This window comes from Nycticebus coucang, chromosome 6 (assembly GCF_027406575.1).
Source record: "Nycticebus coucang isolate mNycCou1 chromosome 6, mNycCou1.pri, whole genome shotgun sequence".
In the NCBI taxonomy this organism is placed as follows: Eukaryota; Metazoa; Chordata; class Mammalia; order Primates; family Lorisidae; genus Nycticebus; species Nycticebus coucang.
The window spans coordinates 66,738,276-66,753,862 of NC_069785.1; the positions used below are offsets into that span (position 1 = coordinate 66,738,276).

Below are 15,587 nucleotides of genomic sequence, written 5' to 3' on the forward strand. Positions count from 1 at the left end.
GAAACCAATCTGGTAACTGTCAGTTCTTTACAAGACAACTCTAACTCCTCCACAAACTAGCAAGCTAAATAAGAGGTAAGTGTCCACCACAGAACAGGTGTGGATGTAGTAAATGCAATTCATTAGAAAAGAATAGCATTCAACTACCATAATACACTTCTTTCCACCATTAACTCCTTTGGCTTCCAACTAACAAAGTCCAAGGCTACCCATAAAATGAGAAACTTACTACGATTCACTAGGAAAAAAAAAACTTATACAGTTTCACTGAAACTAGTCATATTTGATATGACTAAAAATGGTTTTGTTATCAATTTTAAATATAAGATAAAGAATTGTTTCTTCTGAAATTATGATTCCACAAAAGTAATAAAAGTATTAATTGTCCTTTTTACTAGGACATTATTTTCTATGACTAGTTTAGTTATTCACAGGATTAGTACTATTAAATAACATAATCAAATGACCTCTGTACTTCTAATTTGACCACATGATGTGTTTTGCACGTTTGACGTATTTTTAAGGCCATGATTAGATGATCAGATACAGTTTTTTTCTACTAAGTACATTAAAAAAAATCAGTTGTGTTTAAGAAAAAAACTAAAATTTTCAAATGATTTTATCTTTTTAAGATAGCTCTGTGAACGATACAGAGTTCACAAAATTACTAGTTCTTCCAACTATTTTTTTATCAACTAATTTCTGATTCATCATTGCTAACACCATAGTTAGTATCATCTCAATTATACGAGAAACTCTGTAAATTGATCACTCAAGGGACTGTAATGAACTGGTCAGCATATGGAGGTGGTCAACATAAGGAACAAGGCCTGCCATATTGATACATATATATGGCGCTTGTCTGGTCTAAGCAAATTAATCAGCTGAAGGAAGTGGTCAATGTAAGGAAGTGGTCAACTACAGAGGTTCAACTGTCTATAGCATTATATACTCTACACGGTGATTCATCACTGTAACACTGTAATTAAAAAAAAAAGACTGTCTGGTATCATATGCTGGGGCAAAGTAACATTAGTATTCTTATGAATACTTAAAACTATTTCTTATAAAAAGACATGAGCAAGAAGGGCACCAAAACAATAATTACCACAAACATAAATTCTACTCACCAGTTTGATTGCTACATATTCATTGGTGTAGAGATTTTTACCTAAAGGGAAAGCAGAATGTTTAAGTTTTAGTGATAGTTATTCTGGGAAGTGCAAAGTAAAATATTAACTTACAGGGTCATGAGAAAGGTCATATTCCTAATGCTGTTCACATACATGAAACATGATTTATAAGCAAAAAGCTAAACAGAGAAAATGAGATCCAGCAAAACTAGAACAAAAACAGCTTGAGAACTTGGAATTTTATGCTGCACATGAGAATTTTTTTAAAAGAGAAAATAAATCTTTCTCTTACTCTCACTCACACATGTGTGTTCTTATTTAATATTTCCCAACTATTAAGCTAAGAGGTAAACCAAGAAGAAATGTTAGAATTTCAAAGGTAGAGATTTTAACTCTTGACCCAATAAACACAAATCCTCTTCTAATTGACAAATAAAAATTTAAAATGTTTTGTCATGATATTTATGGTCAACTTTAGATGGCATACAGGATAGTGTGGCCTGGGGGCAGAGGCTCATGCCTACAATCCTAGCACTTTGGGAGACTGAGCCGGGAGGATTATGTTTAAGACCAGCCTGAGCAAGAGTGAGACCCCATCTCTTCCTTTTGGTGGGAACATTAATATGCTAATGTTAGACAATTTAGCCAGGCTTGGTGGCATGTGCCTATTTAGCTGAAGTCCCAGCTACTTCAGAGGCTGAGGCAGAAGGATCACTTAAGCCCAGGAGTTGGAGGTTGCCATGAGTTATGATGACACAGGATGCAACCGCACTCTTGCCAGGGCAACAGAGCATGACACTGTCTATAAAAACAAATAAAAAAGAACAATGTGAAATAAAACCAATCACTGCCCAACGTTCCTTTTGGAAAACTCATCTAATGTCTCTAAGTAGATGATTCTCAAAGTTGTTTTGACTGTTCACCACAACTCTAGCTCTGTATGTATAGGAAACAGATCTACAACCAGACAACATTTGAAAAATCTCTAAGTTCTTCCTGAAACATCAATTTTTTCCCTAAATTTCCCTCTTTATAAGTGGAATCAAAAGAATCTGGAATTAGAACAACTATCATTTAGTAAATCCATATGTCATGCTGAATACTTAGTTCCTCTCACTTCTCCAACCCCTACTGATCCTTGAAGCTTAACTTTAATTCCTTCTCAGTGCATATCATATAGTTTAGCCATTACACTAGATTTCATATTGCTCCTTATACATTCATTCTATCTTATCCAGCTAGATAGTAGGTATCTTAAGAGTATAGATTTTAATAGTTATTAAAATCTTAATAATGAAATAACAACTATTATATTTAATAATAATTATTATTTTAATAATTTTTCTCAATGCCCTATAGTGATTAAGACCATGTGCTATACATATTAGCCACTCAAAATCTCAACTAACTAAAAATTATTGGTACTATATGGGTAGTATGACTACTTTTTAAAATAATACACAGAAGTATATTTTAAATAATGCACAGCTATATATACATATCTGAATATATACGGATTGAAAAGGATATAAAAAGATGTATATTATTAAAGTAATTGTTTCTTAGTATTTTCTGATTTTTATGTAATACATATTATTTTTATAACTAAAAAACGGCTTCATGTCGAAATCAAAAATGCTTGCAATACAAGTTCTCATTTTCAAGCTCTAGAAAACAAAAGGTCCTCTGCAGTATAACTAGATCATAAAACTTTTTTTTTTTTTTTTTTTGAGACACAGCCTCAAGCTGTCGTCCTGGGTAGAGTGCCATGGCATCACAGCTCACAGCAACCTCCAACTCCTAGGCTCAAGCGATTCTTCTGCCTCTGCCTCCCAAGTAACTGGGACTACAGGTGCCCGCCACAACACCCAGCTATTTTTTGGTTGCAGCTGTCATTGTTTGGTGGCCCAGGCTGGATTCGAAACCATCAACTCAGGTGTATGTGGCTGGCGCCTTAGCTGCTTTAGCCACAGGCGCTGAGCCAGATCATAACACTTTTAATAGTGCTATCAGGTTGCTGAGTACCTTTATGTATCAAAAAATACACTAATTAGAAGTAATTTTTTTGAGCTGGGTGTGGTGACTTACCCCTATGATCCTAGCAATTTGGGAGGCTGAGACTGGTGGATTGCTTGAGCTCAGTAGTTCAAAACCAGCCTGAGCCAGAGTGAGACCCTATCTCTAGAAATAGCATTGTGGCAGGCTATTGTAGTCCCTGTAGTCCCAGCTACTTGGGAGGCTAGGGCAAGAGAACTGCTTAAACCCAAGAGTTTGAGGTTGCTGTGAGCTGTGATGCCATGACAGGCTACTGAGGGCAACAGCTAAGACTCTGTCTCAAAAAAAAAATTAAAAAATTAAAAAAAAAAAAAAAAAAAAAGAAATAATTTTTGTCTGCAAACAACATAATTAAGACTCACAGGCTGCCAAACACCTAATATGAACAACTTCTTTTTCAAGGGAGCACAAATAGAAAGTATTTTCTCGCTATATATATAATTATTTTCATTAAGCTTTTTTTTTTTTGAGACAGAGTCTCAAGCTGTCACCCTGGGTAGAGTACCCTGGTGTCACAGCTCACAGAAACCTCCAACTTTTGGGCTTAAGCGATTCTCTTGCCTCAGCCTCCCAAGTAACTGGGACTACAGGTACCTGCCACAACACCTGGCTATTTTTTGTTGCAGTTGTCATTGTTGCTTTTAGCTGGCCCTGGCTGGGTTTGAACCTGCCACTTCAGTGTACGTGGAGCTCCATCCACTGAGCTAAGGATGCGCCTATTTTCATTAAGCTTTTAAAAGTTCCTTTGTGGTTCAGATTAATGTTCCTACCAAAAACACCTTTTTAAAATATACTTTATGAAATTGTAAAAAGGATAGTAATAACTAAGAGAAGAACAGATGAAGTAGTAAAAGAGAGTGAACTCCCAGGGATATTAAAACTTTATGAGCCACTCTTCCTCGCAGGCTGCCTGAGGATTGCCCGCCATCATGAATGACACAGTAACTATCAGGACTAGGAAGTTCATGATCAACTGACTGCTTCAGAGGAAACAAATGGTCATTAATGTCCTTCACCCTGGGAACGCAACAGTACCAAAGACAGAAATTAGGGAAAAACTAGGCAAAATATACAAGACCACACCCAATGTCATCTTCATATTTGGATTCAGAACTCACTTCGGTGGTGGGAAGACAATGGGCTTTGGCATGACTTACGATTTTTTGGATTATGCAAAGAAAAATGAACCCAAACATAGACTTGCAAGGCACGGCCTGTATGAGAAGAAAAAGACCTCAAGAAACCAGCAAAAGGAATGCAAGAACAGAATGAAGAAAGTCAGAGGGACTGCAAAGGCTAATGTTGGTGCTGGCAAAAGTGAGCTAGAGACTGGATAACAAGCAAAGGAGTAAAGACTCTACAGTGATGTCATCTGCAGCCATTGTGTAGATTTTTCACAAGACTTCTCATGTGGAAAAAAAAAAAAACTTTGTGAGTAAGACATCTGTAATCTCAGCAATTTGGAAGCCTGAAAAATTACTTGAGGTGGAAGAAGGTGCCAGGAGCTATCAGCCTTGACAACAAAAGGAGACTTCATTACTACCACCCCCCCAAATCAGCTGGCTGTGGTGGTGCAAGCATATCGTCCCAGGTACTCATGAGGCTAAAGTGTGAGGAGTGCTTGAGCACAGAGATTGAGGCTGCAGTGAGCTATGATTGAGTCACTGCACTCCAGCATGGGAGACAAAGTAAGATACTATTTCTAAAAAAGTTTTTTAAAGATCCATTTGGCCAGGTGTGGTGGCTCACGCCTTTAATCCTAGCACTCTGGGAGAATGAGGCAGGTGGACAGCTTGAGCTCATGAATTCCACTAGCCTGAGAAAATGAAGACCCTGTCTCTACTAAAAATAGAAAAGCTGAGGTAAGAGGATCACTTGAGCCCAACCAACAGTTGGAGGTGCTGTGAGCTATGACACCATAGCACTCTACCCAGGGTGACAGCTTGAGACTCCATCTCAAAACAAACAAACAAGAACTTCCATTTGGCCCAGAGTTTCATCTACACCACATATGATGTTGCAAAAAGATTTTACATGACAGTCCTCTGGGCTCTGTATAAGCTTGTTATTGTGACTTAAAATCAATTATAGCACAGGCTGAACCCTAAGAACTTAACATTGTTTAGAGAAAAAAGATCAGGTTTAAATTAGAAATGTGTTTAGAGGTCTTTCTGGATTGTTGACATTTCCCCTGCCAAAGTTTTACTAATGAGAACTACTAGGACATGAGGAAGAGTAGGCACCAAAATTTGTCCCTTAGTAATTCAGAATATAGCATGACTATACTATTAAAGAATTAATATAGCTTCTTCTCTGAGAAACCACCAAATGGTGAATGACACTGGTGTAGCAGGAGGGTCTGGAGGCCCCAGGGGGTCCTGGAATAAGAGGTGGTGAAGGCTTGTGTCCAGGCTTTGGCAGTGGCATTTTGGACTAGGGTAGCACCCATGATTGCAGCTGGGGCAAGGCTGAGGATGTATACTGGATGACCATCAAAAAGCTGAGCCACTGGCTCGGCGCCCATAGCTCAAGCAGCTATGGCGCCAGCCATATACAACAGAGCTGGCGGGTTTGCATCCAGCCCGGTCCTGCCAAACAACAATGACAACTACAACCAAAAAATAGCCAGGCATTGTGGCAGAAGCCTCTAGTCCCAGCTACTTGGGAGGCTGAGGCAAGAGAATCGCTTAAGCCCAGGAGTTGGAGGTTGCTATGAGCTGTGATGCCATGGTACTCTATCCAGGGTGACAGCTTGAGGCTCTGTCTCTAAACAAATAAATAAAATTTAAAAGAAAAAAAAAAAGCTGAGCCACCAGGTCAAGGACACAAAGCTCAAATCCCTGGAGGAGATCTATTTCTTCTCTCTCCCATCAAGGAGTCTGAGAACAGACCTGCGCTGGCCAAAGGACCTGGTTCCAGGCATTTGTTGCCACTGGAGACTACAATGGCCATGTTAGTCTGGATGTTAAATGTTCTGAGGAGGCAGCCACTGCCATCTGAGGGGCCATCATGCTGCCCACGCTCCACTGTTTCAGCGTATAAAGGCTACTGAGGAAACGAGATTGGCAAATTCCACACTATTCATGAAAGCTGACAGGCCTCTGTGGCTCTATGATGGTACACCTCATACCTGCCCTTAGTAAAGTGGTTCTCAACCTTCCTAATGCTGCAGCCCTTTAATACAGTTCCGGTGGATTGAGGCCCACAGGTTGAGAACCGCTGCCCTAGACGAATTGGCATTATCTCAGCCCCTGTGCCTAAGAAGCTGCTGCTGATGGCATTATCTATGATACACCTCAACTGGGGCTGCTGTGCCACCCTTGGCATCTTCGCCAAAGCCACATTTGATGCCACCTCCAAGACCTATAGCTATATGACTCCAGACCTCTGGAAAGAGATTATATGCACTAAGTCTCCCTGCTAGGAATTCACTGAGCATCTGGTCAAGAGTCTCTGTGCAGTGGACCTAGGCTCCAGCAGTGGCCATAACATAGCACTTTTATACAAAAAATAAAGTGAATTAAGCCTGTTAAATAATGAATTAATATATTTGACATATATGTTTTAAAGTAACAGATGTTCAATTCCAGAGATATAACATTTAAGGTAAATTGAAGGGATGGCATGTATTTTCCCAAGGAATAAACCTCAACACTGATCTGTGAGGAAGAAGAGAAGGTAATTACTAATTACAGAGATCCTAATGTTTCCAATACCAACCCTATCTGGAATATTTTATAGGATGAACTGCTCCGTTCTTTCAAGAACTGAACTTTCTCTGGGGTGCTAATTCAGTTACCACTTAACTCCATGCTTGCTAGCCTCCAAAATTGTAACATTTCTCATCTCTTTCCCTGTTTTCTTCCCTTTTTTAGTTCCCAGTGGTTATATGTCATTTACTTATTTATTTATGGAGACAGAGTCTCACTTTGTCACCTTTGGTAGAGTGTTGTGGCCTCAAAACTCACAGAAACCTCAAACTCTTGGGCTCAAGTGATTCTCTTGCTTCAGCCTCCCAAGTAGCCACAACACCTGGCTATTTTTAGAGATAAGGTCTCACTCTAGCTCAAGCTGGTCGAGCAAATCAACAAGAAACAACCACATAACCCTATTACAAAGTGGGCAAAAGACATGACAAAAAAATTTTCAAATGAAGATATACTAATGGCATCAGCTTTTACTGAAGGCTATTTAAAAAAAAGAAGATATACTAATGGCCAACAAACTCATGAAACAATACTCAATGTCTCTAATAAGTAGGGAAATTCAAATCAAAACCACAATGAGATATCACCTAACTCCAAGGAAAAATGGGTCATATTAAAAACTCCCAAAACAACAGATGCTGGCATGGATGTGGAGAGAAAGCATCTCTTATACATTGTTCATGGGACTACGAACTAGTACAACCTCTATAGAAGGTTGTATGGAGATACCTCAAAGAACTTAAAGTAGACCTACCATTTGATCTAGTAATCCTACTGCTGGATATACACCCAAAGGAAAAAATGTCCTTTTATAAAAAGAACACTTGCACTCAAATGTTAATAGCAGCACCATTCACAATTGCAAAGATGTGGAAATAACCCAAATGCTCCCCAATACGTGAATGGGTTAATAAAATGTGGTATAAGCATATCATGGAGTACTATTAGCCATTAAAAAAAGAATGGCGATGTAGTATGTTTTGTGACGACCTGGATGGAATTGAAAAGCATTCTTCTAAGTGAAACATCTTAAGACTGGAGAAACAAATACATGTACTCAATATCAAATTGGAACTAATAACGCTCAAATGCACATATGGAAGTATGTTACATTTAAAAAATTGTTTTCTTCAAAATGCCTTACATAAAAATTAATAAAAAATGAAAAGTGCACTTTTCATTTATCTCAATGGAAATTAAGGTAGGGGAGGTGGAGGAGGGGATAAAGGGCAAATTCATACCTACAGCATACTATCTGTAACTTTGAGTCAATTTGTACAAAAACAAAGAATGCAAACAAAATGTGCACCCCCTGTCATGGTGGCATCTATAGTCCCAGATACACAGGAGGACAAGGGAAGAGAACTTCTTGAGCCCAGGAGCATACAGTGAGCTATGATAACACCAAGGCATTCTAGCCTGGGCAACAAAGCAAGACTCTGTCTCAAGTTATATATACATAACTGCTGAATTACAGTAATTAAGACATCCTACTTAACAACAAACATAGTGGCTAATATAACATGAAATCCTATCTTGACTGTGTTTACTTATTTTCTCTAATGGCACTGAAAGAACTGAATACATGTCTCCCTCTTATTATCCTTATTCCTTAGAGGTACTGTAGGTAACCTGACAATTCTTTTTTTTTTTTTTGGTTTTTGGCTGGGTCTGGGTTTGAACCCGCCACCTCTGGCATATGGGTGAGCCACAGGCGCCACCCAACCTGATAATTCTTAAGCTAAAGTTTGCTCAAACAAATTCCATTGCAAGAAGAGAAACACATCATTAAAAGTTAATAGGGCCCCGTGCAGTGGCTTGTGCCTGCAATCCTAGCTACATGGAAAGCTGAGGCAGGTGGACTGCTTGAGCCCAGGAGTTTGAGATCAGCCTGGGTAACATAGCAAGAATCCAACTCTAAAACTTTTTTTTTTAATTAGCAAGGTGAAGTAGCATACACTTGCAGTCTCATCTACTCAGGAAGCTGAGACAGGAGGATGATGACTTTAGCCCAGGAGTTTGAGGCTGCAGTAAGCTATGATCAGGCCACTGGACTCCAGCCTGGGCAACAGAGCATGACCCAGTTTCTAAAATATAAATAAACAAACAAAACAAATAAATAAATAAAACATAAGGCTTGGCACGGTGGTGCACGGTGGTTCACGCCTGTAATCCTAGCACTCTTGGAGGCCAAGGGGGATGTACCGCCTGAGCTCATGGGTTGAAGACCAGCCTGAGCCAGAGCGAGAACCCACATGTAAAAATAACTGGGCATTGTGGCAGGTGCCTGTAGTCCCAGCTACTCGGGAGGCTGAGGCAAGATAATCACTTGAGCCCAAGAATTTGAGGTTGCTGTGAGCTATGATGCCAGAGCACTCTATCAAGGGTGACAAAGTGAGACTCTGTCTCACAAAAAATAAAATAAATAAAACATAATAGGCCAAAACAAATGTAACTATGTTTTGGAAATGTACATAATCATTCAGTTACTATCTTGAGTAATAACAATACTCAGAAATTGTGCTCTGCAATAATTTAATTACTAAGATTGAGGATAACTGTTTCAGCTAAAAAGTATATATATACATCCCATTAACTGTGAGAAAGGCAGGCAGTTTAATGGGCAGAAAAATACTATTGATGAGCTGGCAGAACCCCAAGCACTCAAAGCTTTTAGTATTTGTTGCATAAAATCCACAATGCTTCCCAAGCTCACTTCCTGGCTTCAGGTTCTTTTATTGTTAATAGAAAAGAAACTGCATTACATAGTAGTTTTTGAAGCTTTATATTTAAACTCAGCCCTTTTGAAGTACAGTCCTGGATATGATGTTGTCCATAAAACCCTCTACATAAAGACTTCCTATTTCAGTAAGTCACCTACAGAGAAAGCATTTTACCGTAAGCTTCATCAGGCAATTATTTCAAAGAACCAGCAGGTCTCAGTTCTCAGAGCCATACTGATAAAGGAAAATACAGCTTCAGATTTCCAGTTTAGTTAGATCTAAAGCTGTTACATTTTCTTGCCCTTAAGTGATAGTACATGTATAAATTACTACCTAGAACCTGTAAAAAAAAAATCCAGTGAGGGTGGCGCCTGTGGCTCAGTGAGTAGGGCACCGGCCCCATATACCGAGGGTAGTGGTTTCAAACCCAGCCCTGGCCAAACTGTAGTCCCAGCTGTTCGGGAGGCTGAGGCAAGAGAATCGCGTAAGCCCAAGAGCTACAGGTTGCTGTGAGTCCTGTGACGTCATGGCACTCTACGGAGGGCGGTAAAGTGAGACTCTGTCTCTACAAAAAAAAAAAAAATCTAGTGAAATGAACATGAGGCAATTAGCAATTAAAACAAGTAATCACTTTTATATAATTTGATTGGCTGTCGTAAATATTCAGGGCAAAGAGGACAAGTTAGCCTATTGCCTCCTCCACCCGCAGAGCATCTCCTTAAGTAGATAGTATGATTAGGGAGAAGAAAATAAAAAAATGGCACTACAGGCCAGGTGAGGTGACTCATGCCTGTAAGCTCAGCACTCTGGGAGGATGAGGCAGGAGGACCGCTTGAGGCCGGGGGTTCAAAACAAGCCAAAGAAAGAATAAGCTCCATCCTACAAAAAAATAGAAAAAAAATAGTCAGTAGTGGCTACAGTTGTGTAGTCGCAGGTACTCAGGAGGCTCAGGTAGGATTGCTTGAGTCCAAGAGACTGAGGTTGCAGTGAGCTATAATGATACCACTGCCCTTTGCCTAGGGCAACAGAAGGAGACTTTGTCTCAAAAAAAAAAAAAAGGGGGTGGGGATAAGCACTACAACTTTAAAGAAAAAAACCAGGGGACTTTTTCATTTTGACTAACTTAATACTATTACTATGTCAGCACACTATACAGAAACATTTCCCAAATGGTTATAGCTAAGAGCAAAGATAATTTCTTCCAGGGCCAAGTTTTTTCAAGGGATTACCCACCAATAACTGTAAGCAAGCAGCTAATTATAAAAACTGGCCAGGCGTGGCTTATGCCTATAATCCCAGCTACTCCAGAGGCGGCAGAATCTCCTGAGCACAGGAATTCAAGGCTGTAATGAGCTATGACAATGCCACTGCACTTCAGCCTGGGTAAGACTTTGTCTCTAAAGAAAAAAATCTTATTAAAACTTGCTTAACACCATTGGTGATGATATAGACTATACTTATTGTTTTTTTTGTTTTTGTTTTTTTTTTTTTGTGGTTTTTGGCCGGGGCTGGGTTTGAACCCGCCACCTCCAGCATATGGGACCGGCACCCTACTCCTTGAGCCACAGGTGCCGCCCTAGAGTATACTTATTGTTAACAAAACAGACAATGCTAAATTTTTTCTAAACTGTAGGACATAATCCATCAGTGGGATATGAAGTAAATAAACATTTAAAAACTTGAAGAAATGTCTTAATCAACAAATTCTTTACAGAAAAAAAGAATAAATTAATAATAGGTATTAGAGTGTACCATAATAATAATAGGTATTAGAGTGTACCATACTTAGTAAGGGTAAATATTATTTCATAAAACTTTTCAGATACATATTATTAATTAGGTATGTACTAAATCAAAATATTCATTCTTAGTACAAGTCACAGTCAAAAAGAACAAAAGCTATCAAAAACCTTCTAAAAAGAGGTTTCAATTATTTCATTTTGAGATAAAAAGTTAGCTTCTGTAACTTTTCTAAGGTATTAAACATGATAGTCTGATCAATCGGTTAGTAGGAAAAATGAGGATGCTGCTAAAAGCTGAAAGTCTGGAGTGAGGCTAAGTGGAATGAAGTAAATGAGTTTGAGGTTGCTACGAGCTGTGGTGCCATGGCACTCTACCCAGGGAGACAGCTTGCGACTGTCTCAAAAAAAAAAAAAAAAAAAAATTTCATTATGGGTCTATAATGGGTTTACAAAACAAATGTGTAAAACTTCCTAATTATGGTGATACGGGCAAAACTAGAATGAAATCATTTCAAAAAGCATGATAGTCTGCAGCAGAGAAATATTTTTTAATTATGTGTTATGTCCAGGGTATATGATTCTCCCTATCTAATATACACAATTAACCGAATTATTTTGAAAAAATTTTCAGATGTACCATTTCATCAAGAAATATTTTGGCTCCAAGCCTATAGCTCAGCAGCAAGGGTGCCAGCCACATACAACTTCAACAGTTTGAGGTTGCTGTGAGCTGTGAAGCCACAGCACTTAACCCAGGGCGACAACTTGAGACTCTGTCTCAAAAAAAAAGAAATATTTCATATGGGTTTATAATAGATTTTGAAGTAGTTTTTGAACAGATAGAATATATTTGCTATTTAAGGATGGCTGTAATATCAAGGTGAAAAGTTAAAAGACCAAATGGAAACCCATGGAAATAAAGAAAATGACAATACCAGTGACATTTCAGCTATCACGGTAGAAAAAGAGTTAAATCAATCCTCTAAAAAGTAAAACTGTTGAAAATGGGAAAACAAGGTGGGGCAAGACATGATTGCAAGAGGGACTTTACCTAACAAATGCAATCAGTGTAATCTGGTTTATTGTACCCTCAATGAATCCCCAACAATAAAAAAAAAAAAAGAGGGGGCAGAGACAAGATGGCTGACTGAAGCCAGCTTTCCACAGAAGCTCCCATCCAGAAGGAGAGTTAAAGGACAGAAATTTAGCAAGTAACCAGGCAGATTAGAGCTACGCCAAGAGAGAAGGTTGAAGAACGCACATCAACCCTGCTGAGGCGAGCTGCAACCTCAAGGACACAAACAAAAGGTACAAAATCCATCACCAAGCAGACAAGAGTCCCCTCCCCCATGAGAACGGCTCGGACTACCCGATAAACAAACAAGCAGAGTTAAAAAGTTCTCCCATTATATTCCATGGGAGAGACCCTCTAAAAACTGGACCTACTTCCCCTACTAGGGTGCCATGGCACTCTCCTGCCAGGCATAAAACTGTATATGTTCTCTGTATATATTCTGCAATTCTTAGCTCCCAGCACTCCCCTCCACTCTCACTCTGAGGTCTGGAAGCCTGTCCCCCAAGAGTCCAGATCCTTGGGTATTTTCTCGAGAGGTGTGGACAGGGCATGGACTGCTGCTGGCCAGTGCTGATTATGTAGCATGAGAGTGAGGAGAGGAGGTCGGTTGTCAGGGAACCACACAGGAGCAGAGGTGCCTCAAGGCACAGAGCAGCAGCTGTTTTTAGGCAACAAAGGGGCTCACCCCTGGATATTCCGGAGTCACACCCCCTGTCTCTCTGGGCAACCAGAGGAGGCCGGGCAACTTCTCAGGTGGCAACCACCAGCGGAATGGAACAGATCTGGGACAGAAAAGCAGGTCCCGTGGGTAAAGGATTTGCCTGAGGTGGTATCGGCCTGGGTGGAGAACGGAGACTAAAAAACACACATGCAGAGCCAGCAGATTGGGGGGTGGGGGGGGGCGCCTGACCCAGAGGATGGCTTTACTGAGCCTAAGGCACACCCAGCCCTCAGGGGATCACCAGCCTAGACAAAGGAGGGCAGTCAGAGGCTGGAACTGACAGGTAACCACGCTGTGAATACAAACTACAGCTGAGACCAGATAGCAGCACAGACAGGGCCTAAGGCACAGGTTCTGTGAACTCAAAACAGCTTCTCTTCTGCAGGGGAATTTAGCCAGGACAGAAACAAATTCCGCAAAGTCGTTCTGTTCTGTCAGTAACATCCATCAGGGGCGGGGCTGTAACTGAGTGAACATAACCCAGCCTCCATTAAGCACCCAAGGTTGTCAGGCCTCACTTCCCCCTGCCGGATAGTGGCAGAGAGCAGCAGAATGGCTGAGGAGACATAGATCTCCCTGTAATTCAGGCAGGTGCAAACCCCTGGAGTATCTATTCATTGGAGGCAACTGGGTCACAGCCTTGCAGGGTTATCAGTGACTGGGTGTGACAGAGGTGCAAGGTGGGGAAGGAGGCATCAACCTTCCCAGAATAATCTATTTGCTGGGTGGGTCCTCCTGACCTCACGGAGCACCGGAGCAAGTCATATTTGAGTTATCGGCAGAACCCTGTGATTCTAGTTGCCAGACCTTTTAAACTCTCCCCGAGACAGGTGCTGACTGAGACAATTGATTTGGATTTTTTGAACTGAGCCAATCGCCCAAGGACTATCCAAGTGGCACCCTGGGTGTGTGGTTGTAGGAAGGTTTGATTTTCCTTTTCCAATTGTTGGCTATGGGGGGCGGGGTGACTTAATTGCTGGTATTTCTCCACAGCTGAGACTTCAACCCAGAGTAACTGTTTCACTAGGGTCGGACAGAGACCAGCTGAAAACAAGACAGAGCCACTTAGCCCCACCACAACAAGCAGGCCCCCAGTTTCTCAGGCCATAGCACTGTACGAGTCCTCGGCAAAGCTCCAGGGGAAAAGGTACAGACACCAGTCCCAGCTTTTGGGAAAAGGGCTAGTTAACCACTATTCCTGGAGCCCCAAACCCAACTTTCCTTTATCCAATCATTAGTCAAACGGTGTAAAATAATCATGGGGCAGAATCAGTGGAAAAACTCTGGTAACATGAATAACCAGAGTAGATCAAACCCACACCAAGGAAAGATATGGCAGAAGATCCCATTCATAAACAGATGGCTGAGATGTCAGAAATCAAATTCAGAATTTGGATTGCAAACAAGATTAATAGAATGGAGAAAAAGTTGGAATTAGAAATTCGATGAGCAATTCAAAAGTTGTCTCAAGAATTCAAAGAATTTTTAGACAAAACCACCAAAGATTTTGACACATTGAAGCAAGAATTTGCAGCCCTCAAAGATCTGAAAAATACAGTAGAATCCCTCAGTAACAGAGTGGAGCAAGCAGAAGAAAGGGTTTCTGACATTGAAGACAAAGCTTTGAACACTCCCAAACTCTCAAAGAGGAAGAGAAATGGAGAGCAAAAATCGATCATTCGAGCAAGATGGTGGCCGAGTAACAGCTTCCTTGCATCTGGGCACTGTGAGTCTGGGGAGATAGGACTCCAGGCATCTCTGGCTGGTGGGATCTGCCTATCATCGCCCCAGTGAGGATACAGGGAGTCAGCGAGAGACTTCTGGACCCCAAGAGGAGGACTAAAACAGTGGAAAAACGGCAAGTGGTCGCAAGTGTTCAATCCGTCTAACCCTGCCCGCAACTTTAAGTTCAGTAGCAGCGAGACTGCAAACCAGAAAGGCCTTACCTGTGAACTGTTTTGGAGTCTTTGGACTTGGCACTCAGTTGAACTGCCTTGGGGAGAGCCTGAGCGGGAGTGCAGAGAACTTTGGCCGTTGTCTAGGGTCCCAGTCTGAGCCGCTGAGCCAGACGGAGCTAATAGTGTTTGGCTGTGGGTCACAGGGAGCCATTGTGAGCCATCTGCCCCGGGAAGCTCCGCCCTCAGGGTCGCAGAGCTAGAATCGGGTGGGAGCTGGTAACCCAGCGACCGAGTAGCCTAAGGGTGGGGTCTGAGCTGCCTTGCAGCCCTAACCCTCAAGGGCAGAATGAGACCGGTTTTGGCACACTGGGTAAGTGGATAGCCACTTCAGCAGTGATTCCAGCGACAAGCACTTTCCTGGGAAAGCTTCTGCTCAGCAAGTTTACAAGTTCAAAGTGCCTTTTAAGTGGGCTGAAGAGAGATTTAGGGTGTCTACCTGCTGGGGTTTGAGAAATCAGCAGCCTCCAGTCCTA

At 41.1% G+C, this 15,587-nt stretch overlaps 1 protein-coding gene across 3 annotated transcripts in view; it reads right to left on the minus strand.

Annotated features, from left to right (window-relative positions):
* CSNK1G1 (casein kinase 1 gamma 1) overlaps nucleotides 1-15,587 on the minus strand; it is a 224,844-nt gene that overhangs the window by 119,569 nt on the left and 89,688 nt on the right. For all 3 annotated transcript variants that reach the window (XR_008380748.1, XM_053595049.1, XM_053595048.1), the window contains exon 3: nucleotides 1,131-1,171. Coding sequence is in view for 2 of the 3 variants with exons in the window: in XM_053595049.1 (XP_053451024.1) it covers nucleotides 1,131-1,171 (41 nt within the window). In the remaining variant the exon portion in view is untranslated. The remainder of the gene's footprint in view (nucleotides 1-1,130; nucleotides 1,172-15,587) is intronic.